Source organism: Lactuca virosa, chromosome 7, assembly GCF_052849685.1.
Source record: "Lactuca virosa cultivar CGN04683 chromosome 7, Lactuca_virosa_CGN04683_v6, whole genome shotgun sequence".
Classification (NCBI taxonomy): Eukaryota; Viridiplantae; Streptophyta; class Magnoliopsida; order Asterales; family Asteraceae; genus Lactuca; species Lactuca virosa.
Genome location: NC_136432.1, coordinates 4,709,306 through 4,734,577, shown reverse-complemented (window position 1 = coordinate 4,734,577; position 25,272 = coordinate 4,709,306). Strand labels below are relative to the sequence as shown.

Genomic DNA, 25,272 nt, shown 5'->3' with positions numbered 1-25,272 from the left:
TGCAACATTCAATCCCAGCAATTTCCACATTTATCAATATTGATACTCTGATATTTTGATATGATATGATGGAATGGATTTTGAGAAACAAATTATGATTGTAATTTCTATTTAAAAAAATAAAAAAAAATTATCTGAATTTTTGGGCTGTTACAAGTTGGTATCAGAGCCTTGGTTTGAGGGATTCATGCACACTCTCGAGTGTGTCAGAACTCAAACTGAGGAAATGGTAACCCTTTCTAAAAAGAAACAAAAGTCAAGTTTTTCTGAAACCGGTTTTTTAAGTAAAAAAAGAGAGTGCAATACGTGCAATCGTCCGAGCTCAAGTAAGTGTTTCCCAAAATTTAACCATGCTTATGAATTGCAACTAGTATGTTAATATGTGAAATGCATGCTAGAATATGGCTAAGGATGCCTTCATGAGTTATGAGAATTGCCTGATTTGTGTGATGCCTTGTAGCCTAGGAGAATTCAATGCTATGAATACAATGCTTGGAATTAATGTTGACTCTATTATTTGCTAAGTGTATGCTTTCAAAGTTGTATATGTTTAGGATTGCATAGCCCTAGAATGATGGATTCTGCCTCATTTCTTGTTCCTTGTTTGGTTGTGGTCTTAGGGAAGAAACTTTATTTGACAGTCTATGTGATTCTATTTATGTATAACTTGCATGCATAAGGCAATCTGCGGTGTTGATTGAGATCTGTCTCACGTCGTGAGATCTGTCTGAATGACATTCTGATGAGTAAAATCCTTAATCCATTAAGCCACTAATCCATATTCTCTAGAAGGCTTCTTAACACCCCAAAGACCATACAAATCGATGTTTTAAGGTCTTGCAAGTCCAATGCAAGACTTGAGCTCAAATTAGGGCATTCATGAAGAAAAAGGAGGTCAAAACTCAAGCATGAGTTCAAACATTACCCAAACCTCAGATCCACCACATATAAACACTAAGGGACTCTAAGGACCCATAAAGTTGCTAACTTTATGGAGTCCCAACACTCTAACTCATCTAACCATGGATAATCATGCATAAAACCTTAGATCTAGCAACAAGGAATCATAAAGCTTGAATCTTGGTTACTCACAATGGTCAAGAGATGTTGCTAGAAGATGAAAATGAAGCTTCCAAGCTAGATCTATGCATCAAAGGTGATCCCTTTTTCTTAAAGCCACCAAAATACCACCAAAAGCTCAAAAATCACAATGAGAAGCTAGGGTTAGGGTCTTTCTATGTTTAAGAACGAAGGAGGCTGTAAATGAACCCTAAACTGAAGTTTATGGGGTTTAAATATGAAGGAAACCCTAAAAGATCTTGGGATTAGGCTGCAACGCATCTCATGTCGTAAGCACTGTGTCTCACGTTGTGAGCTCGGATAAATTACCATTTTTCAATTAATCACTTGTCACGTCGTGACCTATCTATGGTAACTTCGTGACACCTGATTTTACCAAAAAACCATGCCTTTGACTCCTTTAATCCCTAAACCGATCCATTCTGGAAACTAGGAGTTACAATTTTCCCCCACTTAAATTATATTCCTTCCTCGAAATCGGTTCTCGCTTCCACTCTCGAAGTAACCCCTTATGGGTCTTTCAAACTCGACTCCTTCCAAGAGGTTTGAGACCACTTTAATGCTCGCGCCTACAACCATCAACAACCAAGGTTCCAAAACCAGACTCATAAGCCAATTTGAGTAGAGACTCAAACGGTCTGAATCACAACTATCACATCATCCCTTGATCAGCCGACCACCTCCCAATACCTCTGCAGACGTAAACAAGAATCAAGCGACCTGAAGAAAACATTACTCCTCATAACATCCTTAATTCGCAAGAGAAGAATCTGCTTCTTAGTCCATGGCCTGCTGACTCTGAAATCACATCCAACCTTCAGGTAGACAGATCCACCCCAATTGTCACCTAAGCTAACCAAGACTTGCATGCCTGATCCAACCAAAATCTCTTGACCTTGCACCGCTCATCGAGTATCTGAAATAGGAACTACATCATACACCATAGCTGCCAACCCCACACACTGACAGTGGTAACCAAGCAATCTATAATGACATCATCCAAGAGAAGTCTGATCATGCATAATAGAAATCAGTTATCATTAGTAAAATCACGTATGTGAGCATAACAGAGACAGTAAAGATGTATCAATTTGGAGCCAAAATTTTGAATTAGCATAATAGAGCTCACTAACGATTGACTTGATACAGTGGAGAAGACTATCACGTGTCCCAAATTTTTGAAAATGTGGATTCTATGGAAGACATAACCACATTTACAATGGATGTGGAAATAGTGGAGATAAGAGATTTAGGTAAATAATATGTAGACCTGGAAGAAAAGGTTCAGTGGTGGATGATGTTTACGGCGATTCAAGGTGGTTTCGATGGAGGATCTTGGAGAAGTTATAATCTTTTTTCAATGATTAACCATTTAAGAAAAAAGATGCAAAATCAAATATATATATATATATATATATATATATATATATATATATTGATCGTTTCAGATAAGTTAACTTTTATTTTGACGTTGGAAGGTGTAGTCATAAAGACTTGTATTGGAACATTTTTGAAACTTAAAAATCATCTATGCAAGAAACTACTGAAGGACTATTTGTGACAATCTTTGAAATTTTGTCGACAGCAATAAGTGCCACGTGTTACCCACTCTTTGACGCGCGACACATGGATCCTTCCCCCCTCCCCCTCTGTATAAATATCTTATGGTATCTCCTTCCAAGTTAGAGCAAAATCAAATTCCTCTTGCAAAACCATCCGACTTTCTACTTTTTGAAATTGTGATTGACGATCGGTATGGCCAGTTTGATGGACAAGGCGAAGCAATTCGTTTCGGATGCGGCGGCGAGCATCGAGAAGCCGAAGGCGAGTGTGACGGATGTCGATTTGAAAGATGTTGGTGTCAGTTGTGTGACCTATCTGGCTAAGATCAACGTTTCAAATCCTTACAGCGTATCTATTCCAATCGGCGAGATCCGTTACGTTCTTAAAAGTTCCGGCAGGTTCGTTTGCTATCATTTTGTCTATTTACCTTTCCACAGAGTAAATGTAGGTTGTAGCTATGTAAGTCCTCGATTATCAAATCGAAATTTTACTGAAAATAACAACAATTAATCGTATCCGCCAAGTACTTGTTAGACTCTGGAGAGTTTCGGCAGCTTCATTTGCTAGTCGTTATCAGTTTCGATCTCCTTTCTCACAAATTTTTTACAGAGTACATGTAGCCATGGATATTATGATTTTTGGTAGAAAACTTAAAACATTAGTTCGGATAAGGAAGACACTCGAAAAACAAATATATATAATTAATATTTATGAATGATGATTAGTGATTTCGGTTTTGGTTTTGGATTTTGATCAGTGAGATTGCGAGTGGAACAGTCCCTGACCCAGGTTCACTGAAAGGGGATAGCGAGACGATGTTAAACGTGGATATAAAAGTGGCACACAGTGTGTTGGTTAGCTTGGTGAAGGACATTGGAAGAGATTGGGATATCGACTATGACCTAAAAGTCACACTCGTTGTTGATCTCCCTCTCATCGGTAACATCAGCATACCAGTCACTAGTGCCGGTGAGATCAAGCTCCCTTCCCTCACCGACTTCTTTACTACGTGAATAGCTGTAGCTCTACAATATGATAAATAAGATCAATCTTGTACGTGTTCACATACTTTTCAACTATCTTATGTATAAGTTTTTATTTTAATTCCAAGGATCATTTCATAATTCATACTACCAACTTATACGCTTTCACCCTTTAGGTCTAAGTAATCGGCAACTTTACACATCATTCAAAGATTTTTTTCAACTTTCATTTATTAAATTATTAATTAGTATTCAATTACTTCAACTTATATCTTATGGAAAAGAAGCAAAAGTAAAGTGTCTTCATATTGCTTATATCTCTCACACCTTCACTTCAATCTCAAACCTTCACTCCAATGAACCAATATAAGAACTTATACTCTATGAATAATCTTCAATTTTTTTTATTGTCAAATATGAGTTTAAAAAGAAAAAAAAAATACTTATATGCCATGAATAAGAAGACAAAATTGTCTTCATTTTTTGTTTTTTTGTCAAATATGAGTTTAAAAAGGAAAAAATAAAGGTAGGTTTTTGTTTGAAAAAAAAAATAAATTAGTAAAAGATTAACGTTAACCTACCAAAATGGTCGGAATGAGAAAAATAAAAATAAAAATTGCAAGGAATTTTTTTAAAATAAATTTAAACATAAACAAAACAAAATTGTAAATCATTTTATTTTATATTATAACACGAGATATAATTATAAAAAGACAAAATGTCAAAAATGGTCCGTACTATTTACAAAAATATTATAGATGGTCCTTAAGTTTGTAAACCCTTGTATTACACCGTTTGTTTTTCTATTAAATCTTATATGAATAGACATTTTTGCCTATCATTTATGTGTTTTCTCAAAACCAAAATTTCTTTCTCTCACTCTCGCCTAACCCCTCTTCACTTAACCTTCTTTATCCCTTGCTTTCTCCATGGCAATGTTAATAACAACCAAGTTCAGATGAAGCGGCAACCAAATGGTCTATAGATGACATCATCCAAGAGAAGTCCAATGCATGTGACCATAACGGGGAAACAAAAGGTTATGGTATCAATTTGAAGCTTTTTATTTACAAATTGGAGTTGAATCTTACAGTTGCAAATTTGAAATAGTTAGAAAGTTGAAGTTTTTTTTTACATGAAGTTAAAGATATTTAAAATACCGTAAAAGAGGATTTCAGTCTAGCGTTCTTGTTCGACACATTGTTCACGTTTCTTTTTAGTTTATTAGAGTTTTAGTTAACATAAGGGGGATGTGTGTGTATTTTCGTGGACAAAAAGAGAAAAGAAAGCAAAGGTTATCACATTTGTGTTTTTATTGATTTGCAATGTGTGTATATGCAAATTTTCTAATTGCAGGTTATTTTTATAGAGAAGAGTCTGGAATTGGGGTGGGATAAATATTTTAATTTTTTTAAACTTAAAAGTCATCTATGCAACAAATTACTTAAGGATCATTTGTGGTAATTTTATTTATAAACCACAGGGACAGTCTTTGAAATTTTGTAGACAAGAATAAGTATCACGTGTGACCCACTCTTTAAGGCCCGACCCATGGATCCTTGCCCCCCACCCCCTCACCTACCTATGTATAAATGTCATGTTATTTCGATCAAGTTAGAGCAAAAGCAAATTCTCTTGCAAAACAATCCAACTTTTTCCTTTTTGAAACTGTGGTTGACGATCGTTGCCGGAGATATGGCCAGTTTGCTGGACAAGGCGAAGCAATTCGTTTCGGATGCGGTGGCGAGCATGGAGAAGCCGGAGGCGAGTGTGACGGATGTCGATCTGAAAGAAGTTAGTCTCGGTTCTGTGACTTATCTGGCTAAGGTCAAGGTGTTAAATCCTTACAGTGTATCTATTCCAATCGGCGAGATCCGTTACGTTCTTAAAAGTTCCGGCAGGTTCGTTTGCTATCATTTTGTTCATTTAGTTTCGTATACCTTTCAACAGAGTAAACTTAATGTAGGTTGTAGCTATGCAAGTACTCGATTATCAAATCAAAATTTTACTGAAAATAAGAACAATCTATCGTATACGCTAAGGACTTGTTTTGGCAGGTTCTTTTGCTATCATTTTGTGGAGATCTCATTTCGCTTTAATTCTGTAACTTTGAAATTCTAAATTTTACCAAAAATGTGAATAATCAGACGTGGTGAGGATCTGTTATCGAGAGAGAGTTTCGGCAGCTTGTTTCGATCTCCTTTGACGTTTATCTGTTACTTTCACAAAACTTCTACACAGTAGATGTAGCCATGGAATTTTGGTAGAAAACTTTTCTTAAACATTTAGTAATTCGGATAAGGATCTTGTCAAAAGGTTGGGCAGATCTGTTTGTACACAAAATCCCACACGGTAAATGTAGGTATGGAAGTCGTTAATTATCAAATCCAAATTATTAATTAAATAATCACATCATTTTTGGTTTTGGTAAAGTTGGATGAACTTATTGCAATAGTGAGAAAGTATATCTCTACCAAACATTATTTTAAGATCGCGCATGGAATAAAAAGCATATTCCCTCTAAATATATTTTCAAATTAGGCTGTTTGGTTTGGTTTTTAACAAGTATTTGTTATTATTATTTTAATTAATAGATTACAAGGTTTTTTTTTTTTTTTTTTATTTAAGATTTCGAGTAATTCTATTTAACAAGTATTTGTTATTATTGTTTTATTTAAGATTTCGAGTAATTCTATTTAATAATATATTAAGTTAATTTGGTGAAGTAAGTGTTTTATAATTAATATTGATGTTTTGGATTGAACTAGTGAGATTGCAAGCGGAACAGTCCCGGACCCAGGTTCACTGAAAGGGGATGGTGAGACGATGTTAAACGTGGATATAAAAGTACCACATAGTGTTTTGGTTAGCTTGGTGAAGGACATTGGTAGAGATTGGGATATCGACTATGACCTTAAAGTCACACTCGTTGTTGATCTCCCTCTCATTGGTAACATCAGCATACCAATCACTAGTACCGGTGAGGTCAAGCTCCCTACCCTCTCCGACTTCTTTACTTAAATACAATACCCTTAAAAAATCATAAATAAGATCAATCTTGTACGTGTGATCACACACTTTTCAATTATCTTATGTATAAGTTTTTTTTAATTCCGAGGATAGCTATATACAAACTTATATTTATTAGCGAACATCATGTATTTGTCACAAAATTGCACCCTTCCTTTAAGTAATCACCGACTTTTACCCACTTCCACAATCGGAAACTCTACTATTTCACTACTTGGGTATATTTTATATATTGCATGAGTAAAAATGTAAAATTAACATCAAACTTACTCGACCATGTGAAAAATGTTGGAGAAGTGCAACGATGAAGGAACCATCAAAAATGTGCAATGTCAGATGGGAAAAATCATATTGCCATCTTTGGCTTAAAGTTATTAGTGATAATTAACCACATGACTTCTAATTGTCTTAACTTAACGATTTAATGTTATCGACACAGACATATACATGTGTAAGTTAGAAAAACAAAACATACATACAAAAGATCGAAAATTACATGTATAAGTTAGAAATCAGTTCTTCAAACAAAGTGTACATATAAAAGCTCCAAAATTAGATTTCATACGGGAACTTGATATGCCACATTACCAGAGAACGCTTGGGGCCTCAAATTGTTTTTCACATAAGGTTTTCGAAATATCAAGAGTCGGCCTGATTAATTCCAAAACAAATGCTCAAGAACATGTGTGTGTTCATTAGTTTCGAGAAAAACTCAAGAATGTGTGTGTTCGTGTATTGGAATAAAAACGAGTTTTTAACCAAAATAGGGTTATTGAAAAAAATATTTACCAATCTAGTATAGTTTGAAAAATATTTACCAAACTAGTGTTTTTCTTCATTTTTTTTATTTTTTAATATTTCTTATTGTTTTTCTATTTATTTAAAATATCAGCTTTTTTACTTTTTTTTATTTCAGTTTTTTTACTATTTATTTTAAATATCAGTTTATTATTATTATTATTATTATTATTATTATTATTATTATTATTATTATTATTATTTACTATGCATTTAACATAAATATCTAACATACAAAAGAGCTTTATTATTTTGGTTCATTACATGTCTATTTGATTAATTTTTTTCTACCGTTTATATAGTGATTACGAGTTTACTTTAATTTTCTTACCATTTATTTATACATATATTTTAAAAACTTAACCCTTTTACAAATTCAAGTTTTTTCTCATGTCTTTATTTATACAACCTTTGCATGCTTTTTAATTGAGTGTCTTTACATTATAAAATATAAAAAGCAAAAGTTTACATATTTTTTGTCTTTACATAAAAACAAATATGTAAAAACATAGAAAACAAATTTTAAAAAAAAAATCTAATTTGTAAAACGAAAGAAATCATAAAATACATGCATAAAACGAAATATGTAAAAAATATTTAGAAAACAAATTTCCAAATCAATAAAAACTATTATTTCAAAACACGTGAAAACAAAATTGTAAAAAAAGAATATACGGACAAAATTTTATAACACAACTATTACTTTTGCTTTTTATATTTTATTTTCAATGTAAAGAAACTCAATTAAAAAGCATGCAAAGGTTGTATAAATAAAGACATGAGAAAAAACTTCTTTTTGTGAAGGGTTAAGTTTTTAAAATATATATATATAAAAATAAATGGTAAGAAAATTAAAGTAAACTCGTAATCACTATATAAACGGTAGAAAAAAATTAATCAAATAGGCATATAATGAACCAAAATAATAAAGCTCTTTTGTATGTTATATATTTATGTTAAATGTATAGTAAATAAAAGTATATAAAATTTAATAAAAAAAAACTGAAACAAAAATAAAATAAAAAAATAAACTGATATTTAAAAACAATAAATAGTAAAAAAAAAACTGAATTAAAAAAAGTAAAAAAGCTGATTTTTTAATAAATAGAAAAACAATAAGAAATATTGAAAAATAAAAAAAAATGAAGAAAAACACTAGTTTGGTAAATAATTTTCATACTATACTAGATTGGTAAATATTTTTTTCAATAACCCCATTTTGGTTAAAAACTCGAATAAAAACTCACAGCATGTGACATGTGTGTGTTACAATGAAAAAAAAATCTGAAAACAACCACAATGAAAATCCACATCTGGACAAAAACAAACACGAATCTAAGCAAATTGATGTGTGTATGTGTGTTAATGTGTTGGGACAAGGAATGTGACGAGAAAACCAGAGCGACTCCAAAACTCAAGAACGTGGGGTTGGAGATGCTTTTGAGCAACAAAAACTGAATAACTATTTTGTTAACGTGTTTAGGGATTGTTTTGATGTTCTGAAATCAAGAACTCAAAAACTAAGCAAATTGATGTGTGTATGTGTGTTAATGTGTTGGGACAAGGAATGTGACGAGAAAACCAGAGCGACTCCAAAACTCAAGAACGTGGGGTTGGAGATGCTTTTGAGCAACAAAAACTGAATAACTATTTTGTTAACGTGTTTAGGGATTGTTTTGATGTTCTGAAATCAAGAACTCAAAAACTAAGCAAATTGATGTGTGTATGTGTGTTAATGTGTTGGGACAAGGAATGTGACAAGAAAACCAGAGCGACTCCAAAACTCAAGAACGTGGGGTTGGAGATGCTTTTGAGCAACAAAAACTAAATAACTATTTTGTTAACGTGTTTAGAGATTGTTTTAATGTTCTGAAATCAAGAACTCAAAAACTAAGCAAATTGATGTGTGTATGTGTGTTAATGTGTTGGGACAAGGAATGTGACGAGAAAACCAGAGCGACTCCAAAACTCAAGAACGTGGGGTTGGAGATGCTTTTGAGCAACAAAAACTGAATAACTATTTTGTTAACGTGTTTAGGGATTGTTTTGATGTTCTGAAATCAAGAACTCAAAAACTAAGCAAATTGATGTGTGTATGTGTGTTAATGTGTTGGGACAAGGAATGTGACAAGAAAACCAGAGCGACTCCAAAACTCAAGAACGTGGGGTTCGAGATGCTTTTGAGCAACAAAAACTAAATAACTATTTTGTTAACGTGTTTAGAGATTGTTTTGATGTTCTGAAATCAAGAACTCAAAAACTAAGCAAATTGATGTGTGTATGTGTGTTAATGTGTTGGGACAAGGAATGTGACGAGAAAACCAGAGCGACTCCAAAACTCAAGAACGTGGGGTTGGAGATGCTTTTGAGCAACAAAAACTGAATAACTATTTTGTTAACGTGTTTAGGGATTGTTTTGATGTTCTGAAATCAAGAACTCAAAAACTAAGCAAATTGATGTGTGTATGTGTGTTAATGTGTTGGGACAAGGAATGTGACAAGAAAACCAGAGCGACTCCAAAACTCAAGAACGTGGGGTTGGAGATGCTTTTGAGCAACAAAAACTAAATAACTATTTTGTTAACGTGTTTAGAGATTGTTTTGATGTTCTGAAATCAAGAACTCAAAAACAGGAGAATGAAGATCTAAAATCTAGTTCATGTGTTCGGAGATGCTCTTGATTAATTCCAGCAACAAAAAACATGCATATAATCCGAAGAAAGTTTAGGTTGTGTTTAGTTGCGAAAAATTGGCCGTTTTCCGGAAAAAATTTCCAAGAAAAATGAGAATTTTGAAAACGTGTTTAGTTCGTCTATTTTTCTAAATTTTTCACGGAAAATGAAAATTTTCCGTTTTCTAAAATTACAAAGAAGTTGGAACTTTTTGGAAAACCAATAATCATTGTCTTCCATATTTTTCTAATTCCAAATTTTTTCTAAAATATAAACATACACCCACTCCCACCTCTACCTACCCCACCTTAACACCTCCAACCCACCATACCCCTACCTACCTACCCACTCCCAAGCTCACCCCCACAAACACACACCTACCCCAACCCCCACCCACACCCACACCCCCACAAACAAACAAACACACACATACACAACCACAAACACACACCCACATCCACCCCCACCCCCACCCCCACCCCCACCCCTACAAACACACAAACACACACACACCCACAAACACACAGCCATACCCACCCCCACCCCCACAAACACACACACACACACACCCACAAATAGATAGCCACCTTAATCCCCACCCACACCCACACCCCACAAACACATACCTACCATCATCATCACCACCATCACCACCACCGCCGCCGCCATCACCACCACTGCTGCCACCCCGCTGTTATCGCCGCCGCCACCACCACCACCGTCGCCGCCATCATCGACACCACCACTGCCCCCCGTTGCCGCCCCCACCCCCACCCTAATATCGCTATCGTTTTCTAAAAATGAAAACTGATAGAAAAATACACAACTAAACACGTTTTCTAATTTTCTAAAACTGAAAATTGAAAAATAAATAAGTTTTAACTAAACAGATTTTTCTAAATTTTTCAATGAAAGCTGAAAACGGAAAACGAAAGCTGAAAAGGGAAAACGAAAAACAGAAAATGAAAATTGTTTTTCCGTAACTAAACGTAACCTTAGTGTTTTTTTTTTTTGGAAACTTTCTAGAGGTGTCAAGGTCTCTGGGATGGCAACTTAGATGCAGGATAAGCATTAATATATAATAATCGGTCATAATATTGATTTTGAACAACTGCAAAAAGAGTTTAATTGTAATCGGATACAAAAAATATATAAATAAAATAGTGAGTAAACTATACCGTTTAATTGTAATCGGATACAAAAAATATATAAATAAAATAGTGAGTAAACATGTATAGTTGAAAGTTTTAATTCTTTCATGAGTTCAACCAACCCCCTTAACTTATAGATATGGGGGGTTGGGGGTATTTGCTCTAAGTAGGGATGATAAAAAAAAACTCATATCCGATGGGAGACCTGAAACCCGCATCCGTTTTGACCGGGGAATCCTCAAGTTGACCGATGATGGGGAATCCCTGAATAAAAAAGTGGGGATGGAGATACTCCTAGTCCCTAACGCTGGACCTGGCCCCGGTGTGTGTGTGTGTGTAATACAAAACAATTTATATATTTATAGTATAATTTACAATATCTAAAAAAGTAACCAAACTCATTAATAACTACTTGGTTGAAATTGTACATTTATTTCTTCTTTTATCTAATAATTTAACTTCATGTATAATATTTTGTACTTGGTTTATCTATTTTACCTCAAATATCACTATAATTAATTTTTTTCTACTTGAATTTTTATGTATGCATTTAAATTTGGTAGAAAACTTGTATATAGTTTGTGTGCAATCTATGAATATTTTTATGTTTTTTTTAGTCTTTAAACTTATGTTAGTATAATTGAATTTTAGATTTTCTCTTTACGTAAAACTTTTCATATTAAAAAAAAATGAAATCTTATTCCCCGTTGGGGATCCCCGGTCCCCATTGGGGGTGGGGATTAGGATTCATTTATATTATGGGGACGAGGATGGGGATTGGAATGAAGATTCGGGGATGATGATGGGGATTAGGGTCTCATGTCTTCCTCACCCCCGTTGCCATCTCTAACTTTAAGTTAAGGAAAATGACTCCAGGCTCCAATTTAATCTTGTGGTAGATTGTCCCTCCTAAAGGGTACTTGGCAACTTGTGGGGCATGAGATCCCCAAATTCCTAAAGTACTTGTTGCACTTCTTGAGAAAGAAGTTGTCTTGGTATTTGATCCGTTCTTCTCTTAGCCTAAAGTGGATCCCTCCGTATGGCGAATCTTGATTGACTGACACTAGGAACCGATCCGGAGAAAGAAGAAGTATGAGATAGGCGGTGGAAGAAATTCCGATAGCAAATTACTTGACTTGATGGATGGAGGTAGAGCCCTCCAACTCTTTGAAAGTTGACATGGTGAATTATATTATCAAGTCATTATCTTTTTAAAGTCATTTTATATATTTTTTTAAATGTTATAATTTTATAGAGATAAAATTTTAGTTTTGGTGTTCAGCTTTAAACTATCATCTATTTCTGCCAAACATATATTATCTTGTTTAAAAAAAAGTTTATACAAAAATAAGTTAAATAGTATATTCTAAAAAAAAACATTAATAAAAAATTGTTTTTTTATCCTAAAAATCCGTTAAGGAAAAAATGACTTTGTGGCTCCAAGTGTCCTTCTAATAAACCCATAAACAAACAAACAAAGAAAATTGGATGGGGGAGCGTTGTGGTTTATGGTAGGTTCTTCAATGGCAATCCGCCATTTTCATGCTTTGATTCCTCTGTATCGACATTAATGACCTTTCTCTCTATAACTCGCATTTAATGCTGCAATTCAGCGACCTACCCACCCACTTCCGATAATATCCATCACCACCACCACGTCCACCCTGTCTCCTCCCTCCAGATGGACATCACCACCACCACCACCCACCACCACTATTACTTCAATGTCCACCATATCTCCTCCTCCACCCCCCATCACTAGCCCTACCCATTACTACCTAACTAACATCGGCCTCGGTTACGCCATCGCCATCGCACTTGGGTTTCTCGTCCTCTTCGCCACCCTCCTCCTCGCTTCCTACATCTGCTTCCGCCACCGTTACAGGTACCAGTACCAGCATCGCCACCAAAACCAAAACCCTAGCGATAACGGCGTAATTCTACCGAGTATAATCTTCGTAGATGAAAACAACAACGACAACGATGATGAAGAGCAGAACGCCGTCGTAGGACTTGATCAAGCAGTGATCAACTCATACCCTAAGTTTCCGTTCTCGAAGGGAATTGATTCTTTATGCGCAATCTGTTTGTGTGAATATAGGGAGGGGGAGATGTTGAGGATGTTACCTGATTGTAAGCATTGTTTTCATTTGACTTGTGTTGATGCTTGGTTGAAGCTTAACGCTACTTGTCCTGTTTGCCGGAGTTCTCCGCTTCCTACGCCGTTGTCAACTCCGTTGGCGGAGGTTGTTCCTCTCTCACAGTATTCCGACGGGCGTCGCCGGAGGTAATTTAACTGAAGCGTTACCAGATCTCTCGCAATCTATTCCGAGTGTTCGCTGATTGTTTAGTAATATTACGATGAACTGATGATTCTCCTGTCATTTTCTCTAGAAATTAGGGTTTTGATTAGTGAATTTAGATGATTTTAAGAGGTTCAGATTTTAATTTGTTTCAGATTTTGTGATTTCAGAATTTCTCTTCTTACTTCATTTTCTAGCTTCTATTTGATCAATAACATATTCGAATTATAAGATTCAAACTTTTTTATTCTGGCTTAATTGAACAGATTGAAAAAGTGAAATTGTTCATGAAATTCTTCATCTTTCATGTGATTTTTGTTGCGATTCCATGATTTTCGAAACGTTTGATCCTTTCCCTGTTCATGAATCGTGATGGTTGACCAACTTTTTCCATGGTCACACGATCATTTCTTTAAAAAATCTGTGATTTTTTTCAAACACCATCGAAATCATGTGATCAAATTTCATCTCCTGCATCTTTTCGAGTTTTCGGATCTTGATTGTGAGAAATTAATTCGGTTCCTTTATTTACGCATGATAATATGCATTTTTTTTTTACATTATATTATCTTGAATTTGGCATCACTTGAGCTACATTGTAGGTTCAGAAATCATGGATGCATTTGTTTATACAAGACTTTTAAGGTTGCTTACACTGTGATAAACAATTGTTAATTCTTCTTAATCCATCTGTCAAACTAGAACCTTGAATCTGAAACCAATTTGTTCATAAACTATTACTTTAAATAGTCAAACCAAAAGTTCAAGATTCGAGATCATATTAAAAATTCAAAAGATTTGGTATCTCAAAATCCAAGCAAAGCTTAGATTTTTATCAAGTTTTCTATAGGATGCAACTCTGAACTTTTCATAGCAAAAATGAAGTTAAGCATATCGAGAGGAATTCCCAAGTTTGTTTTCTTATCTTGTGTTTTTTCACTTATTTGTGTGGTTTTATTTTCAAAATTTTACTCTTTCAACCCTTTTATTAGTTTGGATACTAAATGCATGTATGATTCTAATCCTCATGTTACATATCATCCCGAAATCAAGATATTAGAGACAGTTATCAAGAAAATCGAGCAAGAAATTATCGATATTAAAGTTTCACACAAGAATTCTCCGCACGCGTTAAGATACAGTTCGTTTCTTGCAAACATTTTGGGTTTAATCGAGTCTGCAAAGTTTGAGGAAAACGAGGTTGATGGATTACCTGAACGTGACGTGAACCAGTCGAACTCAAACTCGGTTCAACCGGTTCACGTCTCGCAGGATTTCTTTCTAACAGAAGAAATCCGGAAATATGTTCGGATGAAACCGAATAGATTAGGAAAACAAAACTTCATGGGCGCAAACGGGACATTCACAAGCATAGGACATGCGTGTTTCTCAATGAAACAAGAGCTCGAAGAGTATATGAATTATGATGTTGGTGACATATGCAACGATGATTGGAAGTTGGCTCAACGGTTAATGGTGCACGGGTGTGACCCATTGCCAAGAAGACGGTGCTTCTCACGAGCCCCACGGTTCTACACCGAACCGTACCCAATCCCCGAGTCCATTTGGAGACTCCCAGATGATAAAAACGTCCGATGGAGTCATTACCGATGCAAAGGTTTTGTCTGTCTTGCTGCCAGCAAAACAGGCAAAGGTTTCTTCAAATGTGCAGATTGTTTCAATCTGACACATCATGAAATGCCGAGATGGGTCGGACCCCTTTATCTGGGTCCGACCAACTCAACTCCAGACTTCCTGATCACAGAAATTCTAGACCTGAAGCCCGGCGAGATACGTATCGGTCTTGACTTTAGCGTTGGAACGGGTACTTTTGCTGCTAGAATGCGGGACCACAATGTGACGATTGTCTCTGCTACGATAAACCTTGGGGCGCCTTTTAGTGAAATGATTGCGCTTCGTGGACTTGTACCAATCTACATGACGATAAATCAACGGCTCCCGTTTTTTGATAACACGTTGGATCTGATCCACACAACAAGGTTTCTGGACGGGTGGATCGATTTCGTGCTATTAGATTTTGTACTATATGATTGGGATAGAGTACTTAGGCCCGGAGGGTTGTTATGGATTGATAGTTTTTTTTGCTTAAAGGAGGATTTAGAGGATTATTTGGAGGGTTTTAAGATGTTGAGGTACAAAAGGCACAAGTGGGTGGTTGTACCAAAGGTTGATAAAGATGATGATAGAGAGGTTTTCTTTTCTGCTGTTTTGGAGAAGCCTCCTAGGCCTTTCTAGTCAAAGTACAAGTCTTTAATGGATGATGTACAACTTTTAATGCATTGACGTAGAAGTTGTATTAGTAATATTCTTCTGCAAATATGATTTGTATCTAAGTTATTGGGTGCAGTTTGCCGGTTCAGATTGAATTTTAACATGTCCAGTGAGGTACAAGTCTTGATGCATAATTTGCAAGTTTTAATAAGCAATATTTTTCTCCAATTGTGCTTGTATCTATGCTTTTGGGTTAGCTTGTTGGCTGTTAATAGCTATTAATCCCTTTGCTCAAACAATACACAATGTTTGATTTTTCATATAACTTATTAAAATACAAATATTTGACTACTAATCAATGTTCTGAAGCCGTTTTAATAGGGACGTGATAGAAAAACTTAAGGACAGAAACTAAAGTCAAAATATGAGGTTATTGTTGGTGATGGATGCATACCCACAACGTTGCAAACATTATTTCCACGAAAGTGCTAAACTTACTGATTTTTGCTAGACCAAACACAATAATTACCAAATTTATGGGTATGTTTGGTCAAACTAGGTAGAAACTGATGTTTAATAGCTAATAAATGAAAGCCGCAAGGTAGAATATATAAAGTACATCAAATACAATAAACGCAGTTATTTTGTTTTAAGAATTTAGATGGTTTGGTGGACTGTACATATACGAAAGTTGTTGAATGATATTGATAGGTTACAAGTCTCTTTTTTCTGTGAATAAGGAAATAATACTTAACTTGGTTGGTTTAGTTTTGGTGCTGTTCTTGGGGGTGTTTAATAAGTGATTGTGATTTGGCTGTAATCTTCAAATTCGAAGTTGTAAAAATAAGATAGTCATCCTGTGTGTATTTCAAATTATGATTATTTAAGTAACTAGTAGATAAAATCACATAAATAAAATGATTATTTGTGTGATGCATAACATCGTCCTCAATATACACCATGCCACCATGAGTCTGGTGAGAGATCTCGTCCACCCACATTCAGGGTGAAGATACAAGGGCCTACTGCAGTGTGGTTAATAGACCACCCATAACTAACTAATGAGAACTATTATTGAGAAGGATATTGAGATTATTGCAATGATAAAATTTTGTAAAGATCATTGTAGGATTTGTGCCTTCATTTGTTTATTATTTTTATATTTTTTTTTTCAAATTTCCCCCTCAAGAGTCCAGACAAATGTCAAATGAAGGAAAAAAAGGAGGGAGAATTTTGTAAAACTTTGTAACGATAAGAACGTTTTTGTAGTTTTACCATGAACATTCAAAAAAAAAAAAAAAAAAAAAGTTATGCAGTTGAAAACTTACAAGATTTCTACAAAAGAATAATAGTACATAAAGAGTTGGGTTCCATGTGAGATTGGGGGTTGCAGCCTATTGTAATCTGCCAAGTGGCGATTCAGAGGCATGATCATCAACCAACCAAAGACCATAGTCATGAAAGCGCTTTATTTTCTTTTCAAAACCAAGAATGTAATTGTTATGAATTATAACATGTTTTCCTTTCGTCTCTTCTGCCCATGTCTGATTCTTAAAATATAGTCCACCTGTTGGAAATGCTGCCTGAGGGAGCAGGTATAGGTCCACCTGCTTTCAATTTTTCTTATTTTAGCATTCTACTTTCCAAAAAAAAATAAAAAAAATACTATAGCATTGTATTATCAGGGCATTGTACTTTGAAAAAATCTACCTAGTTATAAGAATGCTACCTTTTAAACCATAATATAATGGGTTGATGTTTCAAAGTACGCAGCCATAAATAATAAGGTTAAAGGTATGAGAAAGACACCTGGCCTGCTGTTTTGTTCAATGCCCAGTTGAAAGCAGGCTGGTCATTAGCTTTCTTTGCTTTTGACCATGGTTGACTTTCAAGCTCTTCAATCCACTTTTTCAAGACCAATTTTGCCCCTGGTGTTGGGTGCATATAAATCATACAACTGCAAATATAAGTACGCCCTTTTTTCCCAGGAGGTGGGAGGACATTAGGATGATCCAGCGGTTTGACCTGGTCAAGATTGCAAAACAAAATGAGACCAAGGTTTTTAGAAATAAAAATAAGTAATATCTGATGATCATCTCGATGAAACAACTTAAATATCTAGACGATAAACTTACAGCAGCCATGTCATCCATAAAGTACACATCATGTTTTCCTTTGAGGTAAAGAAATGGATCTGCTAGCCAGACCATATCAACATCATTGTACATCACACTATATCCAAGCTCTAGGATTTGCAGCAAATGCCTTGGCCTTCTGGAAGTGAAGTTGAAGAATCCCTGCAAATGGAACCAAAACCATTAATCATAAGAATGTAAGTTCTGGATTGATACATGGAGGTAATGCCAAAAGAATATGATTCAACCAGTATGCAAAGTGAACTGCCAACAGAATGACAAATCATACAGGACTGCAATTAGCTAGGCATCTTTGGCTTGTGATTGACTAAGCAATGGTGAATCAGATGATTTTGACATCTCCAGACTCCAATTATAGGCCATAACTAAAGCCAAACCACTATTCATTACGCTAAACACAGATCATCATCTTGCATCTTGCAAGCATTCATTTTAGTTCAGAACAAATATCAAATCATACCTGAGAGCCAAACTTATGAGCAACTTGAGCATCAGGTGCAGGAGGTATCAACACAGCATGACCAGGCCACCTCCCATTAACAGTATACAACGTCGCATAATCCTCCGCAATAACAAGCACTTTCTCATGATGCTTTTGCCTCACAATACTAATCAACCAATTATTCAAAAACGGCAAGTACGGCTGACTCACCGCACAAACAATCACCGTACTCCCATTCTTCGCCACATACGCCACCGCTTCCGGTAGCGTATATCCTCGCCATTTCGCTTCCAAAGAAACCCTAGAATTGCCTGAATACGAAAAAAACGTTGAACGGTCACCGATCCATGGGGAGAACACGCCAAGGATTATGAGGAGGGTGAGGAGGAGCAAAAGCGTGGTCCGATTAAAGAGCATTGACAAGGAGTAGGGTTTTGAGTGACCATCCGTTGATGATTTTTGGAATAACAAATTGTAGGGTTTGTGAAGTGACCTTTGATGAAGTGATGATGTTGATGACATTGAATTTGTATATAAAAACCTGAGGATTGATTCAATTGAATGATGTATGGATAGATTTAGTGTGTGTTCTTGGTGTTTGTGAGTGTAGCTGGTGAAGTGAGTGTGGAAGAGCTTGAGAGTGTGAAGCTATGGAGGTTCAGTGGAAGATTTTCCGATTGGATCTAAAACCAGAAGAATTATATGTGGTGGGTTATGCTAACTTACGCAGTTACCGCGTCGGTAGTAACAATAACGAGTTAACGACTGTCATACAGAGTTGTTGGTCAGGCAGACTGACAGGCACCGGAAATAAGATTTATAAATTTTTTAAAGGGCTAACTCCTATATACTATTAAGTTTATTCTTGATTAAATCTTAATTTTATTTTCTTTTTAGATATTTTTTTTATTCGACAATTTTAGCAGGCAATCTTTACTTTATAATATTTTTTTGAAAAAAGTTCTAACTTCTTCTTTTCAAAATAACCCTCGCAAACTTTTTTGTTTTGATTTATTAAAAAAAACATATGAACTTAAAGTTTTTCTTACGAGTTTTACTTTAAGAAACTTAGAAACCAATGATACAAGGTAAAAAAAATAAACTAAAAAGTTGAATAAAAAATATGAGATAATACTAGACTTAGAGAAAAGATTAAACCTTTAAAAAAAATAAAGCAAATTTAAGAGTTTTCTTGAAAATATTCAAACACATGTTTACCGAATTCGTTTTAACCTTTTTTCATTGCTAATTAGTAATTACCATTCACCAAATCTTACATTCCGGTGTTTCTCCTAAATTTACAATGACACATCAATAAACAGATGTCAAGATATTTTTTCTAGTAAATATGAACTTTTTTTAGGATTTCAAATAAATAAAATAATTATTATGAGATAGAAGAAAAATTGGATTTAAATCTTGAAAATAGACAAACTCCATCCAGTTTCTAAACAATATAGCCAAAAGAATAGGGATTACTCATAATGTTTTATAGATTTAATCAATAGTCAAACACTTTTATTAAAAAAATAAAACACCAAATTACATACAGGCATACACAAACAAACAAAATGCAGGTACAAGCAAAGGAAATATAAATATACACTTGTTATTCGCAGTTTCATGAGCACATAAGTGAAGTCATGAAATTGAAATATAAGGGGTTTCCTTGTTGCAATTGCAAATGATTCAAGAAACGGCACTTGTCCTTAGTTTGGGTGTCTTTTGTTTGACAAAAAAAGAGGACAAAACACTCTTGCTGCGTATAGGATGAGGAGGAACATGGGCAACCTCACGTTTAGGATTATCAAATGACCGGAATGACATCATTGGGTTTGGATTTGGACCCTCCAACTCATCCTGTCAAACCAAATACATTTTACCCAAATTTACCCTTGCATTCTATTTCTAACAAAAAACATTTCACAATATTCATCAATTTTAATGCCAGAGGAGTTGTGTGAAAAAATATATATATATATATATATATATATATATATATATATATATATATATATATATATATATATATATATATATAAGGGGAAATAGGTAAAAGGGTCGGTGTCTTAATACATTAAGCCAGTTTTTTTAGCTTAATCGATTCTGTCAGGAGTAAGTAAAAAAGAAACAGCCATGTATAGTTGTCCAGATTAAGTGCTTAATCCATTAAGCTCATCAAGTCAAAAAGAAACAACCCCTTAATCTGGACAAAATGACTTAATATGTTATGTTAAGCTAAAAAACCTTGGCTTAATGTATTAAGACACTAACCCCTTAATCTTCTTATATGTTAATAATTATCGAATTTAACGTTACCAGTCGTGAGATGCCAAGCGTCTGAATCGCGGCGCTTGAAGCTGGGCCCGCATTCCGCGTCGCTTCAGACGATTTTGTCCGTACCCCATCACCTCCATCTACATGTAATAAGTATTATAAATACAATTTTAATGCAATTAAAAAACAAAAATAGTAAAAAGATACATACGGGATGCATGATGATGATGTGACACAGGAGCATGGCCAGAAGTTTTCGGCTCATCAAAACTGCAAATAATAACCCAAAATACTTACCTTTTGCAATCATATTTAATACATTAAATATTATGAAATCAAAAGAAAACATTAAATGAAGATATTTACGCACCTCATTGAGCGTGAACTGGCTTTCAATGTAGACTTGGTTTCTGATGCTAAATGCCAACAAAGTGTATTTGCAGGCGGGGTGCCTACTTCAAATGCAACATGCAGATTTATTAAACATGCAAACATTATAAGATTTCAAATGATATATATATATATATATATATATATATATATATATATATGTGTTACTGTTACCTGAAGAAAATTGTCGAGGCCTTGAATGAAAATGACTCTGATTTCCATCAGTTTTAGTCTGAGGGCTAAAATGGACTTTTTTGCTGACAGATTCTAGGTTGAAACAATGTGTAAGATGTTAAAGTTCCATTATGAAATACAATTGAGCAATAATAACCAAAAATCAAATGTACTAAAGCTCATTTACCGATTTAACAATGTACTATAACTGTAGACAAATTGTACCAAAATTATCAAATATCTTGAGATAAATATTGTTATTTTTTAAATTTTGATATAGATGTTGTTGATTGTCAAATTATCAAATGATTAATACTGTGTTTGTCTTTCTGGTAATAATATATAGCAACATACTTTCACTTTAATTCTATGTGGTGATTGAATTTTAAAACATTACTAATTTGAATGATTTTTATAACGGTTAAGTGCAAGAAATAGCAATGTACTTCCGTTGATTTGTTTATCATAGCATCTTACTTTCATTTCTTCCTATTAAAACATTGTACTTTGAAAAATCTACCCAATTATAACAACAATATCATCCAAATACAAAGCAATTTTCATTTCTATAATTGGGTAAATTTTTCAAAATATAATATTCTACTAAGAAAAGAAATGAAAGTACATTTTTCAAAGTACAACACTGTAATAGAAAAAAATGAAAGTAGGATGATATAATACACAGACAAATGAAAGTGCATTGGCATTAATTGTTATTTGCCCTCTTGGTAGTTAACCTTTTCCAAAACTTCTAAATAGTTAAGCTCTATTTTTTTCAGTCATCTAACACTTTCGTTCTGTGGGTCCCATTAACTTGAAAGCAAACTGCATAAACAAAAGAGCACAAATATTCTTACTAGGCAAACTGTAATGCTTGTGATGACGTGGCACAGCAGCTAGCAACTGTTGCTGTCTGAGTGCTTCTTTGTCCGTATACGTTTGGCATGTAAGAAGTTGCTTAACATAAATAGAATAAATAATGAATCGTCAATAATTCTGGTATAAAAGATCTTTTAAAACGCATCTTACCTGATGTAAACATGAAACATGTAATCCAGTTGTTGAAATTTCTAAACTTTGTTGGTCTAAAAGATCGGTCAATTTGTAAGCAACAGTGCCAAGATGGTCAACAGCATTGACAAGTGCCCGTACTGCATAATCTTTTAAGTTATCAAGAACCCTACAATAAAACGAATATAAAAATTACATTATTTTTATAAAAATTGATTTGTTTGACTATTACGAGATGTTCAGCTTCCAAATGATTCTCACACTTGTTTTTGTTCGCTATGAAGATAAGACTTTTCACAATAATCAGCTGCTGAATAAAGTTGAGGCCTTAGATTTTTTAGTTCCTAAAACAAACATTAAACAAGGATTAAAACCGATTAACAACGCAATAATTAGCTATTATTTAATCAATATCTAAAACTAGCAAAAAAACACATGTTGTAATGTAAACAAATTATTATGTAATCAGAAAGGCTGGCTAACCGAAAGAAATAGCAATGTAATTTCATTTATTTGTGTATAATAGGAAGAAATGAAAGTAGAATGCTATAATAAACACATCAATGATGCTATTTAATTAGAATTCATCAATCCAAAATTACCAAGTACCACTTTTTCCTATTTCCTATGAAAATTGCAATGTTTGAGCTTGACCAGACACATGTGCATGTGATCCTTAAGTTAATAATACGAATTCTCTCTAACATGACAACCCATGTTATTGATGGACCCTAAGCTTTTAAGAATTAAGTAATTCGATCATGACAACTCACACTTAAATGATCACATGTTTAAAAGATGTGTATTTTAAGGGAGTTCTGAATGTTTGGCAAAAAGTTATTATGATTCTAATTTTCTGATTTTGTAGGGTGGAAAATAATGAGTTTTGAAGGTGTGTAAAAAACTGATTATGAATTGCCTAATTTAACAACTTTTCATCTAATTACCTGATTATCTTATTTTGATTCTCTGGTTCATAATAATCACATTGAACACTCCCATCCAAACACCCACAGGCCACAACCATTCTATCCAGTTCTCTCTCATTGCTATTGTAGTATCATCATTTCATTTATTTTAAGAAGTCAAACCTATTATTTCTAGAATGCGGAATTGGTACGTGTTTTTAATGCAATTAACGTCAACGTTATTCAATTTGTAGTTCTGTCATAAAGTTAAATGCAGGTGGCAATTTTTCTAGAAAAGTTTAGCATAGACATAACCAATTTGATTCCCAGAGTCAAAGTGTACCTCCTACAACATGCAAATTATTCACATAAAGAGAGATCAAACAGTGAAAGTATCACAGAAAAAGTCAAACATATCGCACAGATTTTCATCATTAACATATATAACTATATACCAAAAACTCAGATCTGATGTGAAGTTTAAAAAAAAAAAGGGAAATTTTAACTGAATTGAAAATTAAAACCTGAAGGGCTGTAACGAAGCTAATGCTCTGTTCCATGGAAGGCTCGTGGAAGGTCAATGATTGATTTGATTGTTCCACTTCCATTACTCTCTGTCTCTAGCTGAATCACGAGCTTAAAACAACAAATTTGGGGGAAATTCAAGAAGAAGTGATCATTTGATATCAGCAAAAGAACCCTAGCTTTGATCGTACAATGCAAATTTGAGAAATGAGTTAGTGAAACTTTGGAATAACTTTTCAGTAAGCCGAGTTGGGAAGCATCAAATGCTTGTTGTCTGGATTAGATTTGGAAGTAATAGAAAAGAATATATTATAGGGGGGGAGAGAGAGAGAGAGAGAGAGAGAGAGAGAGAGAGAGAGAGGGTTTTTTTTGTTGAGCAGAAGCAAAGCCACTGGAAGAGTCGGTTGGAAGTGAAAATGACAATTGGACTGTAAAACCCGCTAAAATAAAAATATGGAGCAGAGAGAGACCCCAAATCATATTTACCTTTTGGCCGAATAATTTTCTCATTATTCCCTTTTTTTTAATAATATTATAAAACTATAATTAAAAAATATATAAAATTAATAAAAAAATATCTTAATAAATACAAAACTAATAAAAAAATTTCATACTTCAAAATACAAATTACATAATTAAAAATAATAAATTAAAATATAACAATAATTAAAATATTCATCACGCCGAATCATCGTTCGACTCACCGTCCGAATCCTCGTCAAAATGCATGTCTGAATATTCATTTGTAACCACGTACAAATCCTTGTCGATAGGATGTACGTTAGCTCTGTAAATATGTTTCATTAAATCAACGTGAATTGTGTGATACGTATCGTGATCATGTATTTCCCTTCTGTTTGTCATCTAGTGTGGCATACCAATATCTACTCATATCTACTCAGGCACAATTTTGTATTCATCGTAATGGCATATCGTTTTTCCTTCATCTTATAAAATCATATTATCTAATATGATGCATGTATACATTATGATTTGCAATCTTCTAAGATCATATGACTGTGTTGGGAGTTTGAGTATCCGCAAACGCCTCTCAAAAGTATTAAATGCTCGTTCCACATCCTTCTTAGTTGCTTTTCGGTTCGTCTTAAACTTTAATCGTTTATCGTCGTTTGTATATGTCAACGATTTGACAAATATAGACAACTCAAGATATATCTCATCAGTAAGATGATACTCACGCTTGTAGGATACTCTATTCGCTTAAAAGGGCACATTATGTGCCTTTCCAAGATATATGTTGTTGAATACTCACGACTAGTCAATTACATTAATGTCGTTGTTAGAACTCGCAACACCAAAGAATGCATGTCATATCCAAAGATTGTAGAACGCGATTGCTTCTAGAATTATTTTCGGTTCTTTATGATCATCTCGATTCTCGCATGTATTGAACGCGGCATGCATTAGGACATATTGCACACGTCCAATGCATATAATCAATGCTACCAGCATTCCAAGGAACCCATGCTTGTTTTCATGTATCGTGCATAATCGGTGGATGTTACTAATCGTAGGTTTGCGCAAATATTATTTCATGTAAACCATAACCACAACTT

At 34.2% G+C, this 25,272-nt stretch overlaps 6 protein-coding genes across 6 annotated transcripts; 4 read left to right on the top strand and 2 right to left on the bottom strand.

Annotated features, from left to right (window-relative positions):
* Nucleotides 1-2,769: 2,769 nt before the first annotated feature.
* On the top strand, nt 2,770-3,767 carry LOC145123960 (desiccation-related protein PCC27-45-like). The gene is made up of 2 exons (XM_079059150.1): nt 2,770-3,041; nt 3,401-3,767. Exons 1-2 carry the CDS (start codon nt 2,836-2,838, stop codon nt 3,654-3,656), a joined length of 462 nt encoding a protein of 153 aa, XP_078915276.1. The 5' UTR covers nt 2,770-2,835; the 3' UTR covers nt 3,657-3,767.
* Nucleotides 3,768-5,228: 1,461 nt separating this feature from the next.
* On the top strand, nt 5,229-6,846 carry LOC145123958 (desiccation protectant protein Lea14 homolog). Its single transcript, XM_079059148.1, has 2 exons — nt 5,229-5,527; nt 6,395-6,846. The coding sequence occupies exons 1-2, from the start codon at nt 5,322-5,324 to the stop codon at nt 6,645-6,647; spliced, it is 459 nt and encodes a 152-aa protein (XP_078915274.1). The 5' UTR covers nt 5,229-5,321; the 3' UTR covers nt 6,648-6,846.
* Nucleotides 6,847-12,747: 5,901 nt separating this feature from the next.
* On the top strand, nt 12,748-13,827 carry LOC145123959 (RING-H2 finger protein ATL67-like). The gene has a single exon (XM_079059149.1). The coding sequence runs from the start codon at nt 13,002-13,004 to the stop codon at nt 13,566-13,568; it is 567 nt and encodes a 188-aa protein (XP_078915275.1). The 5' UTR covers nt 12,748-13,001; the 3' UTR covers nt 13,569-13,827.
* Nucleotides 13,828-14,443: 616 nt separating this feature from the next.
* LOC145126343 (S-adenosyl-L-methionine-dependent methyltransferases superfamily protein) lies at nt 14,444-16,027 on the top strand (the record flags this gene model as incomplete). The annotated part of the gene is made up of 2 exons (XM_079061727.1): nt 14,444-14,491; nt 14,634-16,027. Coding segments are annotated over 2 exons (1,251 nt in total), but the record flags the coding sequence as incomplete, so codon positions are not given.
* Nucleotides 16,028-17,120: 1,093 nt separating this feature from the next.
* On the bottom strand, nt 17,121-19,220 carry LOC145123957 (UDP-D-xylose:L-fucose alpha-1,3-D-xylosyltransferase MGP4-like). Its single transcript, XM_079059147.1, has 4 exons — nt 18,429-19,220; nt 17,948-18,109; nt 17,622-17,837; nt 17,121-17,419 (listed from the first exon to the last, which is right to left on the bottom strand). Exons 1-4 carry the CDS (start codon nt 18,930-18,932, stop codon nt 17,207-17,209), a joined length of 1,095 nt encoding a protein of 364 aa, XP_078915273.1. The 5' UTR covers nt 18,933-19,220; the 3' UTR covers nt 17,121-17,206.
* Nucleotides 19,221-19,867: 647 nt separating this feature from the next.
* Nucleotides 19,868-23,918, bottom strand: LOC145125965 (protein ABIL1-like). The gene is made up of 9 exons (XM_079061378.1): nt 23,695-23,918; nt 22,524-22,606; nt 22,281-22,431; nt 22,109-22,208; nt 21,252-21,344; nt 21,058-21,139; nt 20,899-20,957; nt 20,730-20,827; nt 19,868-20,270 (listed from the first exon to the last, which is right to left on the bottom strand). Exons 1-9 carry the CDS (start codon nt 23,776-23,778, stop codon nt 20,100-20,102), a joined length of 921 nt encoding a protein of 306 aa, XP_078917504.1. The 5' UTR covers nt 23,779-23,918; the 3' UTR covers nt 19,868-20,099.
* Nucleotides 23,919-25,272: the final 1,354 nt, after the last annotated feature.